This window comes from Botrytis cinerea, chromosome 12, assembly GCF_000143535.2.
Source record: "Botrytis cinerea B05.10 chromosome 12, complete sequence".
NCBI classification, from domain to species: Eukaryota; Fungi; Ascomycota; class Leotiomycetes; order Helotiales; family Sclerotiniaceae; genus Botrytis; species Botrytis cinerea.
The window spans coordinates 1,256,672-1,277,256 of NC_037321.1; the positions used below are offsets into that span (position 1 = coordinate 1,256,672).

The 20,585-nt window shown below is 42.5% G+C and overlaps 7 protein-coding genes across 7 annotated transcripts; 2 read left to right on the forward strand and 5 right to left on the reverse strand.

Annotated features, from left to right (window-relative positions):
• Positions 1-7: 7 nt before the first annotated feature.
• On the reverse strand, positions 8-1,140 carry BCIN_12g03670 (hypothetical protein). The gene is made up of 2 exons (XM_001552193.2): positions 700-1,140; positions 8-615 (listed from the first exon to the last, which is right to left on the reverse strand). Exons 1-2 carry the CDS (start codon positions 1,015-1,017, stop codon positions 406-408), a joined length of 528 nt encoding a protein of 175 aa, XP_001552243.1. The 5' UTR covers positions 1,018-1,140; the 3' UTR covers positions 8-405.
• A 330-nt stretch (positions 1,141-1,470) lies between these two features.
• BCIN_12g03680 (hypothetical protein) lies at positions 1,471-4,162 on the reverse strand. Its single transcript, XM_001552192.2, has 3 exons — positions 3,946-4,162; positions 3,683-3,888; positions 1,471-3,535 (listed from the first exon to the last, which is right to left on the reverse strand). Exons 1-3 carry the CDS (start codon positions 3,963-3,965, stop codon positions 2,694-2,696), a joined length of 1,068 nt encoding a protein of 355 aa, XP_001552242.1. The 5' UTR covers positions 3,966-4,162; the 3' UTR covers positions 1,471-2,693.
• A 2,234-nt stretch (positions 4,163-6,396) lies between these two features.
• On the forward strand, positions 6,397-8,645 carry BCIN_12g03690 (hypothetical protein). The gene is made up of 3 exons (XM_001552191.2): positions 6,397-7,021; positions 7,199-7,670; positions 7,775-8,645. Exons 1-3 carry the CDS (start codon positions 6,522-6,524, stop codon positions 8,174-8,176), a joined length of 1,374 nt encoding a protein of 457 aa, XP_001552241.2. The 5' UTR covers positions 6,397-6,521; the 3' UTR covers positions 8,177-8,645.
• A 45-nt stretch (positions 8,646-8,690) lies between these two features.
• Positions 8,691-11,602, reverse strand: Bcnde1. Its single transcript, XM_001552190.2, has 2 exons — positions 9,355-11,602; positions 8,691-9,299 (listed from the first exon to the last, which is right to left on the reverse strand). The coding sequence occupies exons 1-2, from the start codon at positions 11,420-11,422 to the stop codon at positions 9,283-9,285; spliced, it is 2,085 nt and encodes a 694-aa protein (XP_001552240.2). The 5' UTR covers positions 11,423-11,602; the 3' UTR covers positions 8,691-9,282.
• Positions 11,603-11,918: 316 nt separating this feature from the next.
• On the reverse strand, positions 11,919-13,569 carry BCIN_12g03710 (hypothetical protein). Its single transcript, XM_001552189.2, has 4 exons — positions 13,391-13,569; positions 13,216-13,322; positions 12,793-12,988; positions 11,919-12,599 (listed from the first exon to the last, which is right to left on the reverse strand). Exons 1-4 carry the CDS (start codon positions 13,391-13,393, stop codon positions 12,117-12,119), a joined length of 789 nt encoding a protein of 262 aa, XP_001552239.1. The 5' UTR covers positions 13,394-13,569; the 3' UTR covers positions 11,919-12,116.
• A 126-nt stretch (positions 13,570-13,695) lies between these two features.
• On the forward strand, positions 13,696-16,123 carry BCIN_12g03720 (hypothetical protein). Its single transcript, XM_024696399.1, has 9 exons — positions 13,696-14,029; positions 14,087-14,214; positions 14,310-14,454; positions 14,514-14,556; positions 14,646-14,759; positions 14,852-14,893; positions 14,946-15,177; positions 15,242-15,781; positions 15,857-16,123. Exons 1-8 carry the CDS (start codon positions 13,874-13,876, stop codon positions 15,723-15,725), a joined length of 1,344 nt encoding a protein of 447 aa, XP_024552207.1. The 5' UTR covers positions 13,696-13,873; the 3' UTR covers positions 15,726-15,781; positions 15,857-16,123.
• Positions 16,124-17,311: 1,188 nt separating this feature from the next.
• On the reverse strand, positions 17,312-20,137 carry BCIN_12g03730 (hypothetical protein). The gene is made up of 4 exons (XM_024696400.1): positions 19,332-20,137; positions 19,202-19,273; positions 18,974-19,151; positions 17,312-18,905 (listed from the first exon to the last, which is right to left on the reverse strand). Exons 1-4 carry the CDS (start codon positions 19,805-19,807, stop codon positions 17,808-17,810), a joined length of 1,824 nt encoding a protein of 607 aa, XP_024552208.1. The 5' UTR covers positions 19,808-20,137; the 3' UTR covers positions 17,312-17,807.
• Positions 20,138-20,585: the final 448 nt, after the last annotated feature.

Genomic DNA, 20,585 nt, shown 5'->3' on the forward strand with positions numbered 1-20,585 from the left:
CATGAATTGCATGCAATGATGTATATTGAATTGACTGATTTTATAAATTGTCTCTCGTAAGTTCATTCAGCATCATGGCCTATCTTGACATTGATAAATTTTTGCATCCGACACGCATCAATATCTAAAGAGGCATATGGCAGATTTGTGTATATCTTCCCATCATGAAAAAAAGACAGCCTGTGGAGTGCAAGTATATTCATCGCCCATTCAACCCTCCCATGATATCTGCCACTTCCACTATGCAACCATTCTAGTATCCGCAATTCCAATACCATCACAGCCTCTCCTCCTCCAATCCCCAAAACTAAATATCCACCATAAGAGAAGATCCGTAGATCATGCTCCGCACCCATTTTCTTCCAACTCTCCCCGCCTCCTTTAAATCCTCCCCCCAAATCTAGTCTAATGATCCTCCAGCGCCCGCGCCTCCAGCGCCATAACCCCCTGTTCCAATTCCCTCACCCTCGATCCCACGCGTCGTTTGATTTCCTCGCCGTACTCCCCCTCTACCGCGGCCGCATACATATTTTTCAACTTGTGCAATTCTTCGACGGCCGCCTCGCGGTCTGCGGAGGCGTAGACGGAGCGTTTGTCGGTTTCTTCGCTTGCGATCTGGGGGTGTTAGCGCGGGGGTCTGGGGGATGAGATGAGATGAGATGATATGGGAGGGGAGGGGGGGGGGGGGAATATAGGTACCTCGAATTCATCGCGCGCCACGCCGTACTGTTCTGTCAAATCTTCAATTAGGGCGTCGGCTGGAGTCGCCGTTGCATAGCCTCTTCTTTCATGCGTGTGCGTTCTGCGATTCGATAAGGAGGCGCGGGGGAATAGTCTTCGCTGGGTATGTGGGAATTGTGCAGCAGCAGCAGCAGCTTTCCCAATCGCAGCTCGGGTCGAGAACCCCGCTGCTGGCGTTCGTGGTGTGGGAGTGTTGAAAATGCGTGGCGTAGAGATGGGGGGGTTTTTGCGGACGAGAGTGCGTGGGAGATATTTGGGGATGAGGTGGGAAGACATGGTTTTTTTTTTTTTTATGTGGTGGTGGTGGTGGTGGTGGTGTTTGGAGCTGGGGAATGGGGGGTGATGGTTGGGTTGGGCTGGGTTGAGTAGGTGGATGGTGGGGAGCTTGGACTTGATGACGTTGGTTTTGGGCTTTGTCACCCTAGTTCGTATAGCTACGCGATAGCTATAGGAATTGATTTTATATAATCTACTATAACTATGACTATTAATACACATATATATACATACATACATACATACATACATACATACATACATACATACATACATACATACATACATACATACATACATACATACATACATATATACATACATATATACATACATACATACATACATACATACATACATATATACATATATGTATATACTCTTATTAACCCCTCATAAATCACAAAAAAGATCCAACTATATCTACAACATCAACAATATCCAAATACTATAGTTAACTATTTATAACATCTAAACCTCTTAATCCCTACATACCACACACATTTTCAACCAAAATATCATTAAATTAATCTCAATCCCACAAGTTACACCCAACCCCTTTCTTTCACTCTCCCCTCCCCACAGAAATCGCAATCCCATACACTGATATACGATACGTTCAAAAGCCCAATTCAATTTCGATCCAGATAAGTTATACACAAGACAAGACAACATTCCATTCCATTCCATTCCAATCCACTCCAATCCTATCCCATCCAATTCCTCGCGTATCAATATAAAAGAATCTATAAATTACAATTTCATCATCTCCATCTCCATCTCCAAAACCCATAATTAAATAAAAAATCCACCTTCACCAATCTCAGCTTCCTTCCTTCCTTCCTGATAAGTAAAAGTATAACTATATATAAGATTACATATATACATACACATACACATAACTAACTAACTAACTAATTAATTAACTAACTATATATATATCTCGCTAATTAATCTTAGCGAGCTAGTCTTTTTTTTCTTCGAGTTTTTCGAGTTTTTTTGAGGAATTGTAAGGAATAGAGAAGTTAGTGATAAGGGTGAAGTTTGCTCTAATTGATATATGTGTACCTATGTATATATAAGTAGATAGATAGATAGATAGATAGTAATAATAGGAGTATTTAAATTTGGAGAATTGATAGCTCTACCTCTACTAAGTGAATTGAAATGATGAGATGAGATGAGATATTTATGCGAGACAAGTTTAAATTTAGGAGGGAGTGGAAATTCTTTGTATGTTTTTTTTTTATTGTTTTTGGAGGGGGGGGGGAAAGAGGGAGGGGGATGTAGAGGTTTCTTCTTGTGATTAGGAATTTGGATAAATTGTGAGGTTGTGAGGTTGTGAGGTTGTGAGGTTGTGGGGTTGTGAGGTTGTGAGGTTGTGAGGTTGTGAGGTTGTGAGGTTGTGAGGTTGTGAGGTTGTGAGGTTGTGAGGTTGTGAGGTTGTGAGGTTGTGAGGTTGTGAGGTTGTGAGGTTGTGAGGTTGTGAGGTTGTGAGGTTGTGAGGTTGTGAGGTTGTGAGGTTGTGAAGTTGTGAAGTCGTGAAGTCGTGAGGTTGTGAAGTGAAGAACCTCTATGATGAATGAATGAATCGTCGAGTAGAGTTTTCCTTAGATGAATTTATTTCTCGATTGATTTTTCTGCTTTTTCATCTATTTACCTATTGCTACTAAAACCTACGCGGAACCAGCAGCCTTCTCCTTGTGTCCCTTTACCAAGCCCTCTCTCCTCGCTTCCTCATCAATGATATACGGAATCTCATCTCTCAAACTCCTGCCGGTAGGAGTCCAGCCCAAATACTTCCTCGCTCGCTTCGCAACTCCCTTAGAGTTCAACCCCCAGGAAATGGCTTCGAAGCCCGCCAACTCCTTCGCTTCTTCGACATCCATGCGCGCGACTTCTTGAGTGGGGATGAGACCTTTCGCGAACGCGACCGCGCCGACTTGCTGGGAGAGTTCGCCCCAGACATGGTGACCGTTCTCGGCGAGGAAATAACCTTTCTCGTTCCAGATTTCCTCGTCGTCGGATGCGGGGCCTGCGATGGCGCGCTCGGCGAGGAGGAGAAAGAGAGTGCTGAGATCGTGCACGTGCACGTTGTCCCATTCGGTGAGACCTTTGCCGAGTTGGGGGGCTTGGCCTTTTTGGAGAGTGATGCGGACGAGGTTGTAGACTTGTCTGCTGCGTTGGTTTCCGGGGCCGCGACCGGGACCGTAGATGGTAGGGGGACAGACGATGGCGGTTTTGAGCGAGGAGGAGCCGGCGGAGAGGACGAGCTTGTCGATGTCTCTGTGGAAGGCGGAGTCCGGGAGATGGGTGAGTTGTGAGACGTTGTCGAGATCATCGTAGGGGGGTTGGGAGGGGGCTTCGCCATAGGTTTGCGATTCCATGTCTTTCCAACAGAGGATGCCGGTGCCGGAGAGGTGGAGCCAGTAGCCTGGGTTTGAGGGGGTGTGGCCGCGTGCTAGTCCGGTGGCGATGGCTCTTGCGGCGATTTCGTGGTCGGAGGAGTCGGCTGTGTCTGTATGTGAGGGGATTGTTAGTGGAGGAGTTGGGGTTGTTTTCTCTAGATGGGATGTGATGGGATGCGTGGTTGATTCTATTTCAGATATGACAGAACAGAAAAAGATAACCCAGAATAAAACAACAAAAAAAAAAAAAAACATACGTAAAACTACATCCGCCTTCGCAGCTTCCTCTTCAAGAATCTTTGCATCTTCCAAAGTACCATAAACTAGATGAACTTTTGGGAAAGCGGCCGCGACAGGAGCGCCTCGATCCGAGTTGCGCACCAGAGCTGTGAATTCCCAGTCTGGGTGCGCGTGGTAGAGTGTGTAGAGGGCATCGCCTCCAGTGTATCCTGTGGTTCCTGTGCTTTTGGGGGAGTGAGTTTGAGTTTTGTTGGTGGTGGAAGGGGGATGGGTAGCTTACATGAAGATTTTGGGTGTCATGGTGTGGGTTTGGAGTGGGTGGAGATTTGTTGTGGTGTGTTTTGTTGGGCTGAGATTGATCGATGGAAATGTGAGAAATCAAATTGAATGGGAGAATCTGAAAGATATCTGAAAGGTCGATTTATATATATATATACAAGAGATAAGTTACAAAAAATACAAATATTGAATTGAGCGTTGAGCTCTTCGGTCCCGTCAGTGGAAATATTATGGGGATGGGGTCGTAATGACGTAAGATACTTTTCATATTGATAAGCAAACAAACCATGGGAGATGGAGGGGTAATTGAATTCTTGATGTTTTCTCGATGTTTTCTCGATGTTTTTTTCGATATTCTCCAAGGTTTCTCCACTTGGCTAGAATTTAGACATCGGCTTCTATTGTGAATTATGGATGTGTGGCAAATGAAACTAGTAGCACTACTACTGGCCTCATATCATATGTAAGAGAGATATTGACCTCTTTTGCACGAATCCTCTTGCAGGAAGAAGAAGAAGAAGAAGAAGAAGAAGAATAAAAAGACGAAGACCTGGCGAAGCAGTACGATTGAGTTGTTTTTGATTATCACATCCCATAGCATACCATCCCTACCTACCTGCTTAGGTATCCTTTTCCTGCTTCTCTTTACTATGTTGATTTAACGCTACGCTCGTAGATGACCGATGATAGTATATTATAGTATATAATGATACGATAGGATTCCAACTCGAGATCCTCAAAACAAGTAAAGGTACTGACGGCCTAGGTCTCATTTCCCCAGTCTCTTCACAGTATCCAGACATGAGGGATATTTGTACTTTTCCATCAAAGAGAGACCGTCATTTATGGTGCCTGTCAGCATTTTCTTGGTATGTGTGTATGTATGTATGTGTGTATATGTGTATACATCTATATATATATATATATGTATGTATGCATGTATGTATGTGTGTATATGTGTATACATCTATATATATATATATATATGTATGCATGTATGTATGTATGTACCGGTATGTTCGGGACATGGGTGGACCGGGTATGCTCTACCACCCACTACGGTCTTCGGAATTTCGGACGAGGAATAATAATCCGTCAATAATATTTGGTTCCATCATATCTTTTATCGATTCTCCAATAAGATCCTTATTGTGCCACCGGTATGGCGGACGGGTGGAATTAACCTTATTCTTTTAGAGTGTGAAAAGTCCCCAGCTTCGAGCGTCAAAACTCGGAACTGGGAATTCAGATGGGATTGGAGAAGGACTCGATATACTCGTGGTATGCAGGTGGATTAAGGTGTAATAATGAGCTCTTTGATTGATAATCACGTTACGTGGTAGATTCATAAATAGATTGTACTCTCCAAGGCTGTTTTGTTTGACTGTGTGACAGATTGACAGATTGACAGATTGACAGCACACGACAGAAATGAAGAGCTCTTGTCCCTCCCTCTCTCTCCTTGGCAAGATGGCCGTGGGAAATTGGGATGTGGCGGAGCTGGGATTTCCTCCAACGAAGGGCTTGACCTTGAAGAAAGAAAGAAGTGAAACATCTCATCTCAGGGGTAACCTTAGGACTCCTGTTGGTTGGCAGAATCGATACAAGCCATTCATTCCCATATTGACATTGACTCGACACCACTCGAATATATAATGCGTGGTCGCGGAACATCTGCAACACTCAGCATCTACTCGGTATCTGAGTAACGGGAGCAAACTCAAGTCTACCCTTTCTCTCCTCCTCCATGATCCAATCACTCCGGTTACCAACTGCATCCTCATACTCGGGGGCGTGACATACAAGTCTCCTTGGCCATTTTCACGGTCCGACTCGTTCGCACGATCAAAACTTTATTAGAAAGCAATGCAAACCAATCAATGCCGCGTCTCGGAGACCAATGGACACCAACGGACACTCCTGCTAGCCCTTTTTATGAGGGCTAATCCAACTTCAACCGATCAATCAACCACTACCGCCATCGATCGTCTATTATCTGTTATCAGATGGAACATGGCTGCAGAACATCTACGTAACTGACAACCAACCAACCAACCAACCAACCAACCAACCATCCAACCATCCATCCATCCATCCATCCATCCATCCATCCATCCCTCCATCTTTTCATGCATGTCTCATGTTTCAACCTCCCCTTCCCCTCCCCCTTCCCCTTCTCCTTCCCCTCTCCCTCCCCGCCCCCGGATAATTATCCTCATACCGCATAACGTTCGGCATCCCATCTTTCATAGGCAAACGGGTCTCGATCCAGAAACAAATCATCACAAATCATGGTGAATACAAGGATTCACACATATAAGCTTAAAATCTTAATCATTTTTCCATGTCTTGACTAACACTTTTAGGTAAAATGTCCATAGGAACCAACAATCAACCAAAATAACCACCACTCACTCACACTTATTATTATTACACTCACACTCACATAACTGTAACTGTAATAACTGTGACCATTCACCAAATTTGAGATCCTCATTGCCAAGTGACTGGCACCCCGCCCTTCATTTATTAAACATTCACATACATAAGGTGCGCATTCATAATCTTTCCCTCAAGATGGGGGTATTATTAAGTCTTCTCCTCCTTCCACAAATTTCGCTCCTCTCTACTTTTTCTTCGTCTATTTCTTCTCCCATTCCCTCCATCTTTTTCTTCTCTCCACATTGTCTGAAACAAACATTCCCATATTTCACCATGCGTTTCCATGCTCGAGACGTCTTTGTAAACGGTACCATCACCGCCAATCTCTTCGTCTCCTCATACATCGGCACCATCAGCACGTTACAATTGTCCCGATCGTTGAATGGTTCGTACGCGCTCAACACGCTGTCCGTCAACAATGTGACGACCGATAATCCCTCGTGGCTGCACAAAGATCCGAAGAATGGCATCTTGTATTGTTTGAACGAGGGGCTGAGTGTCCAGAATGGAAGTATCTCGAGTTTCTCCGTTGCGGGTAATGGGGACTTGAGTTTGTTGGGAAATGGTTTGACTATCAGTGGACCTGTTAGTTCGGTTCTGTTTAATGGGGGAAGAAATATGGCGGCGGCTCATTAGTAGGTTTTTCTATTTTCTATTTATGTCTATGTTGATATTCGGATTCAGATTCATATTCATATTCACATTTATTACATTTACATTCACATTTACATTCATATTCATATTCACATTCACATTCAAATTCGCATCCTTCTACAACATAGACCAAGCCATCATACTAACACACAAAATAGCAGCGGTGCATCCCTCACCACCCACAACATCCAAGCAGATGGAACCCTCTCACCCCTTCAAACCCTGACCTTCACCATGCCAGGACCGGGACCCGATCCCCTCCAAAGACAACTCACCCCGCATCCCCACGAAGCACTCCTCGACCCCACCGAGAAATACATCATCGTCCCTGATCTCGGCGCCGATCTCGTCCGCGTCTTCTCCATCGATCCCGCCACCGCTCTTCTGACAGAACAAACTCCCTGCACGGCTCCTCCGGCCAGTGGTCCCCGTCATGGTGCTTTTCACGTGACGGATGGTGGTGATACTTACTTCTACCTGGTTTCGGAATTGGCAAATACGGTGTCGAGTTTCAAGGTGACTTATGGAGAGGGTTCTGAGGGCATGACTTTTACCAATATCGATACTCATGGTATTTATGGTGATGAGAAAATTCCTGAGGGAGCAGCCGCGGCGGAATGTCTGTTGACTGTAAGTTTTTCCAAGTTTTTTTGTTTCTTCAAAGTTTTCATCAATTTAAATATAAAAAGATGAAAACATCCTATAAAACAATGAACACAAACTAACATTCCCAGCCTGACGGAAAACACATCCTCACCTCCTCCCGCAACGCCACCCTTCTCTCCATCCCCCAACCCCCCACCCATCCCCTAAACAACACCGCTCTCCCCTCCGACACCATCCAAGCCTGGAGTATCAACACCGCCTCCAACTCCACCTACGGCAGTCTCTCCTTCTCGCAACTCTTTCCCTCAGGCGGCATCTTCCCACGTCAAATGTCCTTGAATAAAGCCGGGACGCTCGTAGCGATCGCTTTGCAACGGAGCGCACGAGTTGTGATTGCAAAGCGCGATCCAAAGACGGGATTGTTTGGGGATTTTGTCGCGGATGTGCAGGTCGGTGTTTTCGAGGGGGTGGATGGGTTGAATGGCCAGGTTACGAGTGTGATTTGGGATGAAGTGGAGGAGATTTATTAGGTTAGGCTGAGGTGGTTGAGTGCAGTTGGGTGGTGCGGAGTGAGGGGGTGGGGGGTTGCTGATTAAGGAGCGTGTTGGGTGTTGTTCATACGGGGTTCGAACACCAGCTAATTAACCAATACTCGCGAGGAATAGAGGGATGGAGAGGAGAGGAAGTTCAATTCTTTTTTATCGATGATGTCATATTACATCGCGTCACACCATTTCACATCGCATCACATCGCATCACATCACATCATACTAACTACTAGCGACGAAACATCAACAAATAAACGAGTATAGATAGATACCCATCCATAGATCCATCGGATTCATCCATCCATGTACACATACATACCTACTTACAGATATCAGTTTTCGAGCCATGATAGTTTACCTACATACGTCCATTCATATTAGATTAGATGAGATTAGATGATGTATTCTAGATACATACATACATACATAAATAAATAAATAAATCGTTGCATTTTAATCATTTTAATCATTATTCCATTCATCATCTACAAATCATATGAATACTCGCATACCTATCTACCTACCTATTCACCTACCCCATAATCCATATACATATACATATACATATACATATATATCCCTCCAAACAGAAACAGAATATAAAAAGTACCTCTAAGCGAATAATAACGAGGAAGAGGAGCGACTAATATTTTTCTTTCTAATAACTGAATACCTACCTACCTACCAACTACCCAAGCACCTTACCCATCTACTTACCTACAAGCAAGCAAACAAACAAACAAACGAATAAACTCCACCCACTCAATTCAATTCAATTCAATTCAATTCAATCCACAAAAGAAAAGAAAAGAAAAGAGGAGAAGAGAAGAGAAGAAAAAAAAAATTCAACATCAATTATTCTAAAGTCTTTCTCCTCCATTTTCCCATTCTTCCTATCCGTAACGCTTTTGAAATATTTCCATCTAAACCAGGACCCGTACTGCGCGGAGAAAATCTCTTATCCATCCTCAAACCCATGCTATCCTATCCTATGCTATAATACAAATCCACCACCCACCACCTGCGATCCAATTCTATTCCTCCCTCACCATGTAGACCCATAGGTAGGTCGGAGGCCGAGGCGAAATTTACCAATTCATCAAATCTATTTCCAACATTAGCCATCCAAAGTTCACGCAACGCCCTTGATCAAAACATACCTCTTCCGAAAAGGGTTCTCTTGGCCCAATCCATAGCCAACAAACATCTGGTTCTAAAGCTGACACTCTGCGCAAAATACACGCTTCTCCAGGCATATACCGCCCAAAGGCCTCCCGCGAAACTCCATCCCCCTCCGAGATCAAAGACGGCCGAGTTGCCAATGTAAGCCAAGCTACCCAAGTGATGATATTCAAACGCTTTGTAAATAGCTTCGTCCAAATCTCCATCACGCATGTCGTTAACTCTCATTCCCGGTTCTGCTCTTGCAATCTTGTTGAATTTGTGCCCTAGATATTGACCTTGTTGATGAGCTCTCTGGGCAGTGGCAGGAAGCGACGTGAGTTTACTATCGATCTGCATAAGGAGTGCTCTCAATTCACCGAAGTCGAGCGTGCCGGATTGATCTTTATCGAATTCTTGGAAGAGCTTATCAACGCGTTTGAGATGATCGGCCGCTTGAGGAAATCTCTTGCGGACTTTCTGCGCGACGTCTCGCCAATCGCGGAATGTGAGTTGGACCTTTTCTGGGTCTTGTCCCTTTTCCCACGCGAGCGTTCGGAGGAAAGTCACCAAGTGATCAGCAACGTTGTTTTGAACCGTTGCGCAGTCGCCAATGGCATACACGTCTCCTAGTGGTGTACCTTTCAGACGGAGATGTGTATCGGTCTCTAAAGCATGACGGTTGGTTTGAGAGGAGCCAAGTGCGGCAGCGATTCTTTGACAAAATCGGGTTTGAGAAACACCTGTAGACCAAAGACAGAATCCCATGGGCAATTCCTTAACAATCGATTCACCATTCTCTCCCTTTTGAGTAAAGAGAATTTTATCTGGTCTGACCTCCTGGACTCGAGAATTGGTAAGGATGTCTACCTGATCGCGAGCGAATCTTTCCTCGGCGTATTTGGATACCGCTTCATCATATGTATTGAGAATGTGTCCTCTACTCTGAATAACGTGGACGGAGATCTCATTTCTGAGAATGCGAGGAAAGTGTGCTGTGAGATCTTCATTTAGAAGATCGAATAATTCGGCAGCAAATTCTACTCCAGTAGGACCACCTCCACTAACAACAAAAGAAAGCAATCTCTTTCGTTCCTCATCAGATGTTGTTGGGAGGCATGCGTATTCCAAATTGGTCAAGATAGAATTTCGAATCGTCTGAGCATCATCGATATCCTTCAAGAAATGACAATTTTCCAATCCTTTTACTCCGTGAGGATTTGTCGTGGATCCAACCCCAATAACTAATTTATCATACGGTAGATAAAATCGAACTTCTTTACCATCCGGACTTTTCCCTGCCAATTCTACCAGCTTCTCCGAAAACTCAATGTCTTCCGCCGTAGCTCTTATGAAGTGCCCTTTAACTCTTGTGATAATCCGACGAATGGGTTCCACCAAAGATCGAAACTCCAACGTGCCTACAGTTGCCGAAGGTAGCATAGGAGTAAAGAGGAAATAATTCGTAGGCGAGACCAAAGTAATATGATAGTCGTCTGGATTCAAAGTCTTCAACAACGCCACGCTTCCCCATCCACCTCCAAGAATGACCAATTTCGGCTTGTCCTTTTGCTTTTGCATTTCCTCGGAATCATCGTCGTCAATCTGAACTTCGGCAATGGGTAAATTCTTAGGACCTCCTAGTCGTGGAGACAAAGCAAGCTCCGAGATGGAGATATCCGAGTAAGACAAATCCTCACGATATGTCGTAGCATCATACACGAAGAAACCAACCACGCCGACTCCCAAAACGATCAGTGAACCTCCAAGCAAAGCCGCAGATCGATATAGAAAGTTCAAAGCTTTTGACCGTCGTTGCGGCAAAGGTTTACCAGATACGAATCGAACATTTCGTGTTATAGGGAGCTTTCCCCATTGTGTTTGGTTTGTGAGGGCTGTGAGAGGTCTTCTTGAGCCCGTAGAAAACTTTTGGCCAGGCAGAGAATTGAAGGATAGTGCAGATCGACTGAGAGACGAGTATGGCGATCTGCGAAGTAATAAAGAATTGCTGCCAATTCTCCCAAGAGATGAGGCAGGTTGACGTGAGAGCATATTTGTGTATGTCATTAAACTTGCTGGTGACGGTTTCTCTACTCAATTAATAACTGAAGCTCATAACTCAAATGTAAATACTAAGAAAGTAACAAATTAACAATTTGATATAAAAAATTATTCTATGTAGGTTGGTCTGAAGGTAAAAAGAAGGTACTCGTATTAATGAACTTCTAGGTATTTGAAGCTTTTGCCAAGTTGTAAGGGGAACGGAATTCTGGGCTTCTTCTATTTTCCTCTGACGTACCCATTTCACTCCCCCCACCATCACCCTCAATTTGTCCCGCCCGCTCACGGATATGTCGGAGAATGGTCTCCACTAGATGCCGTAAAGATGGTTGAGTTTTTCTTGGGATATTTCGAGGATGGAATATAGAAAATGGTAGTATTTATTTCAAAAGCCTTCTTGATCAAGAAACGTCTGATGTAGGTAGGTACTGCTTCTATCAGTGAATGAAACAAACGCACAATTTGAAAATAGCACCAGGTCTACAAGAAGCATCATGTGTATTGTAAGGTATCAAATGAGCTTTATATTAATCGAATCCGATATCCGGATTTCTTATGTACTAATAAATAATGATTATTCCCATCGTAAAACTCCAATTCCATCCTGCGCCATTTATGAAGTTCTACCTGAACAAACTTCAGAAAGGGTATAATAATATTGGTAACCCAGACGCCAAATATAACCAATCCAATACCCCACTCATGTCATCATCATTGCTTCATTCATTGTTTGTTGTAAATGGGATCCATCACCATGTATATTATCATGGTCACGGTCATCATTATCGAGACCCAGCTCGATGAGGGGAGGTATTTCCTTTTTTGCATCTCGTGCAGTGTTCTCAGCCCAGGCACGTAGACGAACAAGATCTCTAATGGTTGCATCTCGACGTTTGTTTTGAGATTGGAGTATAGCTTTGTTTACTTTATCTGCGACGGACCTTCGCAGGTCAGGGTGTATTAAAGTCGCTAGCTTTGGCTCTAGATTATCCGGCTGGAAGACTAGTAGAGCCATTGTCCTTTCAAGGTCTTCCAAAAAGTCCGGATTGGTTGCAGCTCGAGGTGCAAGTTGGGTCCTGGCAAAAGTTATGACAGGACCAACATCACTGCCGGAAGTCCGTATGAGCTCAACTAGTTGTAGTCGCAAGAGTGAGAAATGGAGGGCTGGATTATTTTCGAGAACCTTTTGGCAATGTTAGAGAACATTCAATGAACATAAGAAGAAGAATGATGATTAGGTTGAAGTTTGCTCATACTGAGGACTGAAGTATGGTATTGTATCTCATCAACGACCCGAAGGCTATATGAGTGGTGCATGAACTTGTTTAATCATAGCAAGGAAATAATGAAAGACAATTGGATGGGATGGTGCTAACCTGAGGATCTAGCTCATTGACTGCATCGATGGCATCTTGTATGCTTCCCAAATGGATGGAATGCTGAATAGCTTGACGAGCTTTGACAAACTCTTCGGCTTGTTGTGGCTTAAGATTCGCTTCTTTAGAGAACCTTGCAGCTGCTGATGGATAGCCTTCAGTAGTGAGATAATCTAATATCAAAGCATTGATGTCACTGTGAATGGATAGAAATGTTAGCTTGGCTGCATATTATCAATTCATATCGGGCTGGGCGACAGCCAAATTGGTAAGAGTGGCAGTATATCAGTTAACAACTAATTTGTTCTCCGCATGCGTAATTTTTAGGAGAGATTCCCAGTTGATGATAGTCATCATATAAAGTTTGCCATTGATGGAGCTTCAACGAAGCCCCGGGTATGAAAGAGAAAATGTAATGCCTACCTCTTCATTGGTTTTACATTGTCGACGCGCTTTTCGAATGCAATATGTGAAAGCGGTCTCTCAAATGTATTAAGTCTTGAGGGTGTTGCGGTAGCTGTTGAAGATGCCTATAATTTGGATCACGTCAGCTACCGATTGATATCTACAAAGCTATCAAGAGTATTGGTTTACGTACCATTCTTACAACACCAAGGATTATCTCTTCTCCATAAAGAGATAGGAAACAATTGTAAGTGATCTTGAAGTGTCCAGCACTTGTACAATTATTATAAGTTTTTAGTGATGTGAATAAAGAAAAGATGATGGTTGGTGAAAAAAATGAAGTTATTGGAAGAATGGAAGGGAAAGGAAAGCTTTGATTTGAGATTTCAAGTAGAAGTAGAAGCTCGCTCCAGGGTCTAAGCCTTTATGGGCCTAGCTGGAGATAGCATTAGGTAAATATGCACGTGACCTTTAAAAAAGACGACCTTGACCCCTCCTGCGCAGAAAATGTCATAACTTAAGTACACATAGGTAGAATTGCTTCTGTATATATTGTGCTGCCGTACTCAATTGCTCACCTAGTTTTATATTCTTTTCCTCTTATTAACATGCATTGCTGAAGTTTCCAGATACCCAGAGCTACATATCATAATCAGCATTTTTTCCGACTTTCACAATGGCTGTATGTGTGAAAGAACAAGCTCACTACTCCCCTCCATGGGCTGGAGTTAGTATCATAGGTATAGCTGGAAGTTCTGGATCAGGAAAATCTACTTTGTCTCATGCCATTATCTCTCAAATGAACTTGCCATGGGTTTGCATTCTCAGCATGGTAATTTTTTTTCCCTATTCCTATATCAATAGACCCATTAATGATTGTGAAAAAAAGGATTCGTTTTACAAGTCTTTAGACGCGGAAGGATCACGAAAAGCATTTTTGAATGAATATGACTTTGATTCACCGGATGCCATAGATTTCGATAGACTAGTCGAGATATTGAAAGACCTGAAAGCAGGGTAAGTGTTATCTACGCTGCTGCATCTGGAAAGGAGCGAATTCCATGTATTCTCCCTACTGGATACATTGTCATATAATTAATTTTGTTGCTTAGAAAGAGAGCAGAGATCCCTATCTACTCATTCTCAAAGCATGCTCGAGAGAAGGAGACCACATCAATTTATTCACCGCATGTACTCATATTGGAGGGTATCTTTGCATTATACGATCCTCGAGTTCTTGACTTGTTAGATATGAAGGTGATATTCCTCTTCAATTTAGAGAAGGTATTGAACCTTAGAGGACTAACTTGTCTTAGGTTTTCTGTCAAGCAGATGGAGATACTTGTTTATCCCGGAGAAGTATGATTTCTCCATATTAAAAATGCATTTCCAGCAGCAAATGATAAGAGCAATTGCTTAACTATGACTCAACTAATTTGAATTGCTAGTCCTTAGAGATGTCGCAGAAAGAGGTAGAGATATTGAAGGTGTTATAAAACAATGGTTTGGTTTTGTGAAGCCAAACTTCCAACGATATGTAGAGCCTCAGGGAGAAATTGCCGGTAAGATCTCACATAATGTGACACAAGATGAGCTCTGATCTTGATGTGTGGCCCCATTGTGTTTCACTGCAGATGCCTAATTCCTAGAGCAGATATCATTGTGCCACGAGGTGTAGAAAATAGAGTTGCTATTAGTAAGTTCCTTTTTCGTTCAACGAATCCTGTATTGTATTAATTTTCCGATAGCTATGGTTGTACAATACATCCAACGAACATTAAAAGAAAAGTCAATAGCACACATTATGGCCTTGAAGAAATTGGGTTTGGGTGCTGAGGATGAGCCTCTATCTAAATCAGTTCTTCTTATGGAGCAAACACCTCAATTTAAAGGAATGAACACCATCATCCAAGATATAGGTACTCCAGCAGAGGAGTTTGTTTTCTACTTTGACCGGATTGCTACTTTACTCGTTGAACAGTATGTTATCATTGCATTGTTTCATAATGTTGATTTTTTTGGTCTCATTTCTAACAAATTGTAGTGCTATGAACAATATATTCTTTACAGAAAAAACCGTTGAGACACCAATCGGTAACAAGTACCATGGTTTAATAGCTACGGGCGAAGTTAGTGCAGTTGTTGTTCTTCGAGCGGGAGGAGCTCTCGAAACTGGCTTGAAGCGAGTCATTCCAGATTGCAAAACTGGAAGACTACTGATTCAATCGAATATCCGAACTGGTGAACCAGAATTACATTTCTTAAAATTACCAGACAATATCAACAAGCATGATAGTGTGTTGTTACTTGATCCACAAATGTCAAGTGGAGGAGCTGCACTTATGTCGGTTCAAATTCTCGTCGACCATGGAGTACCACCCGAGAAGATTGTATTTGTGACTTACACTGCAGGGAAAATGGGATTAAACCGACTTACAAAGGTATTCCCAGAGGTTAAAGTTGTGGTATGCACGATAATTCAGGACTTCGAGGAGAGGTGGATCGAAAAGAGGTATTTTGGATGTTGATCATGATGAGATGGTTGGTGACAGCCTGGTTTGGTGGATATATCAGCGACTCATCAGTAAGTAGTTTACACATTTTCATAACAGGATATTTATTCAAGACTCTAGTTCTGACTGGTGGACCTATTGATTAGATGAACCAGCGGTCTACTACTTTCAAATCTTTTACCATCAATTCAAACAAACTTTCGGGTACCAAGTAGACGACGGCACTCGAGCAAAGTTAATTTCTTAACGGTTTTCCATTTTGAGATTGTTACATAGATTACCCCTTTTTGGTATCTAGAAACTTATAATATCGACTTGAGCAATATTTTTGAGTCTACAGCCAGTGAACTAAGAAAAGAAATAATAAACAAGACCAGGCGGTATCATCGATGGATTTCTCTTGCTTTCTGTCATATTCTACCGCAGATACTATAAATCATCATCCAGTCTTGGAGTAATATCAGAATTTTCCTTTCTGTGCGATCAAGTCTAAAACATACCAGTGCCTAGGATTTCATTATCACTATTTATTCATCGACTCATAATGCGAATGCTATGGAATTATCTATTTCCTTGAATCTCGAGACAGTTCTCAATTCTTTCGTCTCTTTTGCTTCTTAGAAATATGGGGTTATATTCAATCATCCAGATTATTGACACAAGTTGAAGCAGAGTATTCGGTAGTGCGAAATGCAGTTCAATCACGCACACATTGTATCTTCTAAGCATGATGGTATCAACATCCCACCAATCCAAACATCATTATGGTCAACTCACTCTTGCCTGGCGAGACTGTGAAAATTCCTGATCCCAGTGGAGATAACCACCGAACTTGCACTGCTAAACTCAAAGATACATAACCTTGTTAACTTGACGCATGAATTTGGAGCTGATCTCCAAAAAAAAAATAAAAAAAATTGAGCATGCCAATTCACACACTCGGGATTGTGAACGGATCAAACTAGGAGACATGATCAATGTTTCTGAGCACAAGCGAAAGTCAAAGCGAAGATTTAACAGTATTACGTCCAGATCTTTATTTAAATTTCAAGATCAATGTTTGACGAAGACGCATGTTCGATCATTCTGTTACTCGTGATCGTGATACTCTAACGCAATTACTGATACAATTCCTTTCCATATACATGTATAATTAATGACTGATAAATTCTAATCTTAATCACGCGCTCATTTTCCATTCTACACAAGAAAAAACACCACAATATCTCGAATCAACAGAATATTCGAACCCGAGAAATCATGGCATTTTTATATAGTGACAATTCGATTTTGTCTAGGGGCTCTGACGAGAGATAGCTTGGATGAGGACAGCGAAGCTCACTTTTTTCCGTCTTCGATTCATAGAGTCAGACTTGTGGTAGACAAAAGCTTCACCGTTTCATTTTCAATTCGCTTACCAGAGTGTGTAGCAAACAGCTTGGACATTTTCAACAATTAATTGGCCTTCTTCTTCTTCTTCTTAACCTGAGCCTATTAATACCACTCTTTCGGATTTGTGAGCCTGCTCTCTCGTGGTGGTCAAATTCATAATCTCATACATGTATGGATACTCAGAAACTATAGGCAAAAATCCCCTTCATTGTAAGTATACCTAATATCCCTATAGTCATTTTTTTGTGATTTTTATTCACATATCTAACCTTATGGGTTTCAAAGACATTTTATTGTACTTGTTAAAGATGATCCTGTATGTCAAAATACTTTTTTTTGTGTAGCTAAGACATCACGATAAACGTGTATTGATATCAACCACCCCCATTGTATCCCTTTGGTGCTGTACATTAAAGCAGGTAAGGTACTCAGTGAAGTATACAGGTATTCCTCTGAAGTTTCTTCTACCCTTGGCTATCGATACGTAACACTTCTCTCATATAATATTAGCAATCCGTCTCAACCATAATACTATAAATAGCGAACCAAAACTACCCCAAGATACATCTCCTAGTTAGCTAGACAGACTTTCGATTTTATAGTATTCTTTGAACCATTTCATGTGTTGTATGATCCCCAGCATAATCCGGCATTTTAATTTCAATCCTCTAGAAGCAGTCAAATTGCCCTTCACTTGAATCGTCCCTATCCAGCATTCACCGGGCTCCTACAAGTAAAAGCCGTAATTTTAGGTTCCTTGAACGCCGCAATCAATGCCTCAATAGCACTGTACGCACCCAAAGCAGCGGTCAGCAATGCACCACAGAAGTAAATGATGTTCCAGGTGTTCAAGATAAATCTCTTTCTGAAACCGCGCAGGATTCTCTTAAATCCAGTGTCTGCGAGTGTGACTTGGCCGGTGGCGGGATTGAAACCTTCCGTGTCAAGGATAGCATCAACTCGGATGCAGTAACCTAAGTAGAGGATAGGCGGAAATGTGTAGGTGAATTGTAGAATACAAAGGGCTGCGACTAGGGAAGAGAGACCAAAGAAATTTGGTATAGCGGCAGAAACAATATAAGCTATTGACCAATAAACAGGTACAATGCTCATCCAAAGTAATTTGCCTCTATGTGAGTTGAGAGGCGGTGCACCAAAGAAATCCATTAATATGTTATTGTATAGGACTTTGATACCGATATTACCGTATAGGCCAGCTGCGATAAGAGCTGACATGAACGCAATGACGTTGTTGACAGTTTGCCACGCATATGGAGATACGCCTTGAAAAGAAGGATTGACAGCATATTGACCTTGATAGCCATAAATGAAGCATCCGTAAATCATGTACAGAATATAGATGAATGCTTGGGCGCAAATCATACCCTTCCAAAAGTCACGGGGCTTGCGCATCTCCGACATGAATTCTGTGAATAACAAAGCTCCTCCATATGCATAAACGGCTTGCATGAGTCCATTCACGGCACCAGTGAAGCCAGCTGTCGAAGGAGGAAGATTGCCAAATGTTGTGACGGGTGGAAAGTTACCAGCACTATCTGGAGTGACGAGTGCACCACCAAGTGCAGTTCCAGCAGCAGCATTTACAGCCAAGTAATTTGGCGCACTATGTGAAATGACAATCATCGTACACAAAATGATAAAAACATTCATCCAGATAGCGGCATTAGCTAACCAACCAAACTTTTGTAAAGTGCGAACTTGACCAAGGAAAAAGCCGGCAAGCGCGAATACAAGACAGCAGATTGCGTAACAAAGTTTGAATTTTGAGACTTGGGAAAGTGCCTACAATTATGTTAGAATGAAGGACCCAATCAAGAGTAGAGGGTCAATCAGGTGAAGAAAATACTAACCTGTCCATTGCCAACAACAATAACACCGACATTGAAGAGAAGTTGGATAGATTGAAGAACGTTGACTGCATGTCGGACAGGTGCTCCATAAACTCGGAAAGCTATATCTCCATACGTTCTCAATGGATATTGATGGGAATCGAGTCCCAGGAACATGTAGTATAAAAGAAACCCACCACTAGTATTTGTTAGTGTGTGGTTCAATTGCAGATATCAGATATATCTTACTACACGGCCAATCCACCAAACACAGTATAGAGTGCGATGCCAGGTCCCCAGCCTAGAGTACCTAAGGCGAAACTAGCAAGTAAAATATTAGCTGATTGTTCATCAAAGTCGCAGCCATGCAATCACTTACGGAACACCAAAAGGACCCAAAATATCTGTGGTAATCAAATAGAACACTGAGGACCAAGTAGCCGTTCTTAAAGCCCTGCTGGCATTTGTCCACTCATCATTCGTAATCGTTGAGCGATCACCATGAGACATATCATGTACATTTCTCTCAGTGACTATCTTTTCAGTTCCATTCTCACCATTTCCATCATTTGGCTTCTCAGACACAGGAGCAGAATTGACCGGAGCTTGACCCTTCAAATTCTTGGGTGGAACAATAAGAGAAAAGAAAGTAGTATCGCCAATATCATTATTAGTACTAGCATCCTCTTCTGCGCGTGCGAGACCGGCATAATAATGATATTCTTCAAGGGTGACTGAAGAATCGTGGAATTTCTTATGCTGGGGTTGAATATATACAGACGCCATTGCATTGGGATTCTCGGCGTCGACCTGAGGGTTACCAGCAGAATCTGCCGGTGCAGTAGGTGTAGCCATTCTTTGTGTATGCGGCTTGATAACTCGTTATAGTACACTGAGAATGTGAATATGATTAAAAGAATTGAATGACCGCTACAGAAACTATGATTGGTTTTGCGAACTGAAAGCGACAATGCAGTAGAAGGGTTTCGCGGGAAACTATCAAGATAGTGACAGAGAATGTACGATTCACAATGCGCATCAAGAACGTGAATTGCAATTGTAGCATTGGAAGAAAATAAGTACTTCCTGAAGAGATGCCGTTCTTGTCGACCAGAACTTTTCGTAGTTGTAGGAAAAAAGGAATCAGTCGTGTGCAAAGAACCCTCGACTTTAATCGCGTAGTACAAACTAGAGATTTAGTTCCATTGTACCTACCCATTATTCAGATTCAATGTGGCCATCGAATGGAGACGATCCTATTTGATACAAAAAGTTATATCAGAATGGTAGGTGCGACCAAGTTCCTTCCTCTGTTGTGTGATAGTAACAATACTCGTGCCGTTTCACACATACATTAACCCGGGTACAACATGGGCTTCTCGTGCGAAAGGCATACTTCGCCATATCATACATGATGGAAGGTAGGCAATCCTACATTGAATCCTTGAGAAAACAACAAAGGAGCTGCTTGTAAAAGAGACTTTGGCAGCAACTGCCCCAAGTCATTCAACAGCTTCAGATTAAGCCCAACATAGGAAACCAAAGGATCACTTCATTGATACAGCTGATAATATCTCACCTTGATATTGCGCCATGAAAAACACCAATCTGCCCCGTAATGGATTTCATCCTA

What these genes read in the sequence shown, in the direction of transcription:
- BCIN_12g03670 (XM_001552193.2), bottom strand. Translation starts at nt 1,017, where the DNA reads ATGTCTTCCCACCTCATCCCCAAATATCTCCCACGCACTCTCGTCCGC. An exon ending in TGGCGCGCGATGAATTCGAG is followed by an intron (nt 616 to 699) that starts GTACCTATATTC and finishes TAACACCCCCAG; the next exon opens with ATCGCAAGCGAAGAAACCGA.
- BCIN_12g03720 (XM_024696399.1), top strand. Translation starts at nt 13,874, where the DNA reads ATGGCTGTATGTGTGAAAGAACAAGCTCACTACTCCCCTCCATGGGCT. An exon ending in GGGTTTGCATTCTCAGCATG is followed by an intron (nt 14,030 to 14,086) that starts GTAATTTTTTTT and finishes TGTGAAAAAAAG; the next exon opens with GATTCGTTTTACAAGTCTTT. An exon ending in AGAAAATAGAGTTGCTATTA is followed by an intron (nt 14,894 to 14,945) that starts GTAAGTTCCTTT and finishes ATTTTCCGATAG; the next exon opens with CTATGGTTGTACAATACATC.
- BCIN_12g03730 (XM_024696400.1), bottom strand. Translation starts at nt 19,807, where the DNA reads ATGGCTACACCTACTGCACCGGCAGATTCTGCTGGTAACCCTCAGGTC. An exon ending in TTGGGTCCTTTTGGTGTTCC is followed by an intron (nt 19,274 to 19,331) that starts GTAAGTGATTGC and finishes TTTACTTGCTAG; the next exon opens with TTTCGCCTTAGGTACTCTAG. An exon ending in TTGTTGTTGGCAATGGACAG is followed by an intron (nt 18,906 to 18,973) that starts GTTAGTATTTTC and finishes ACATAATTGTAG; the next exon opens with GCACTTTCCCAAGTCTCAAA.
- Bcnde1 (XM_001552190.2), bottom strand. Translation starts at nt 11,422, where the DNA reads ATGACATACACAAATATGCTCTCACGTCAACCTGCCTCATCTCTTGGG.
- BCIN_12g03710 (XM_001552189.2), bottom strand. An exon ending in AATGTAAAACCAATGAAGAG is followed by an intron (nt 12,989 to 13,215) that starts GTAGGCATTACA and finishes ATCCATTCACAG; the next exon opens with TGACATCAATGCTTTGATAT. An exon ending in TCAATGAGCTAGATCCTCAG is followed by an intron (nt 12,600 to 12,792) that starts GTTAGCACCATC and finishes CATTGCCAAAAG; the next exon opens with GTTCTCGAAAATAATCCAGC.
- BCIN_12g03690 (XM_001552191.2), top strand. Translation starts at nt 6,522, where the DNA reads ATGGGGGTATTATTAAGTCTTCTCCTCCTTCCACAAATTTCGCTCCTC. An exon ending in AATATGGCGGCGGCTCATTA is followed by an intron (nt 7,022 to 7,198) that starts GTAGGTTTTTCT and finishes CACACAAAATAG; the next exon opens with CAGCGGTGCATCCCTCACCA. An exon ending in CGGCGGAATGTCTGTTGACT is followed by an intron (nt 7,671 to 7,774) that starts GTAAGTTTTTCC and finishes TAACATTCCCAG; the next exon opens with CCTGACGGAAAACACATCCT.
- BCIN_12g03680 (XM_001552192.2), bottom strand. Translation starts at nt 3,965, where the DNA reads ATGACACCCAAAATCTTCAT. An exon ending in ATGACACCCAAAATCTTCAT is followed by an intron (nt 3,889 to 3,945) that starts GTAAGCTACCCA and finishes CTCCCCCAAAAG; the next exon opens with CACAGGAACCACAGGATACA. An exon ending in GAAGGCGGATGTAGTTTTAC is followed by an intron (nt 3,536 to 3,682) that starts GTATGTTTTTTT and finishes CCTCACATACAG; the next exon opens with ACACAGCCGACTCCTCCGAC.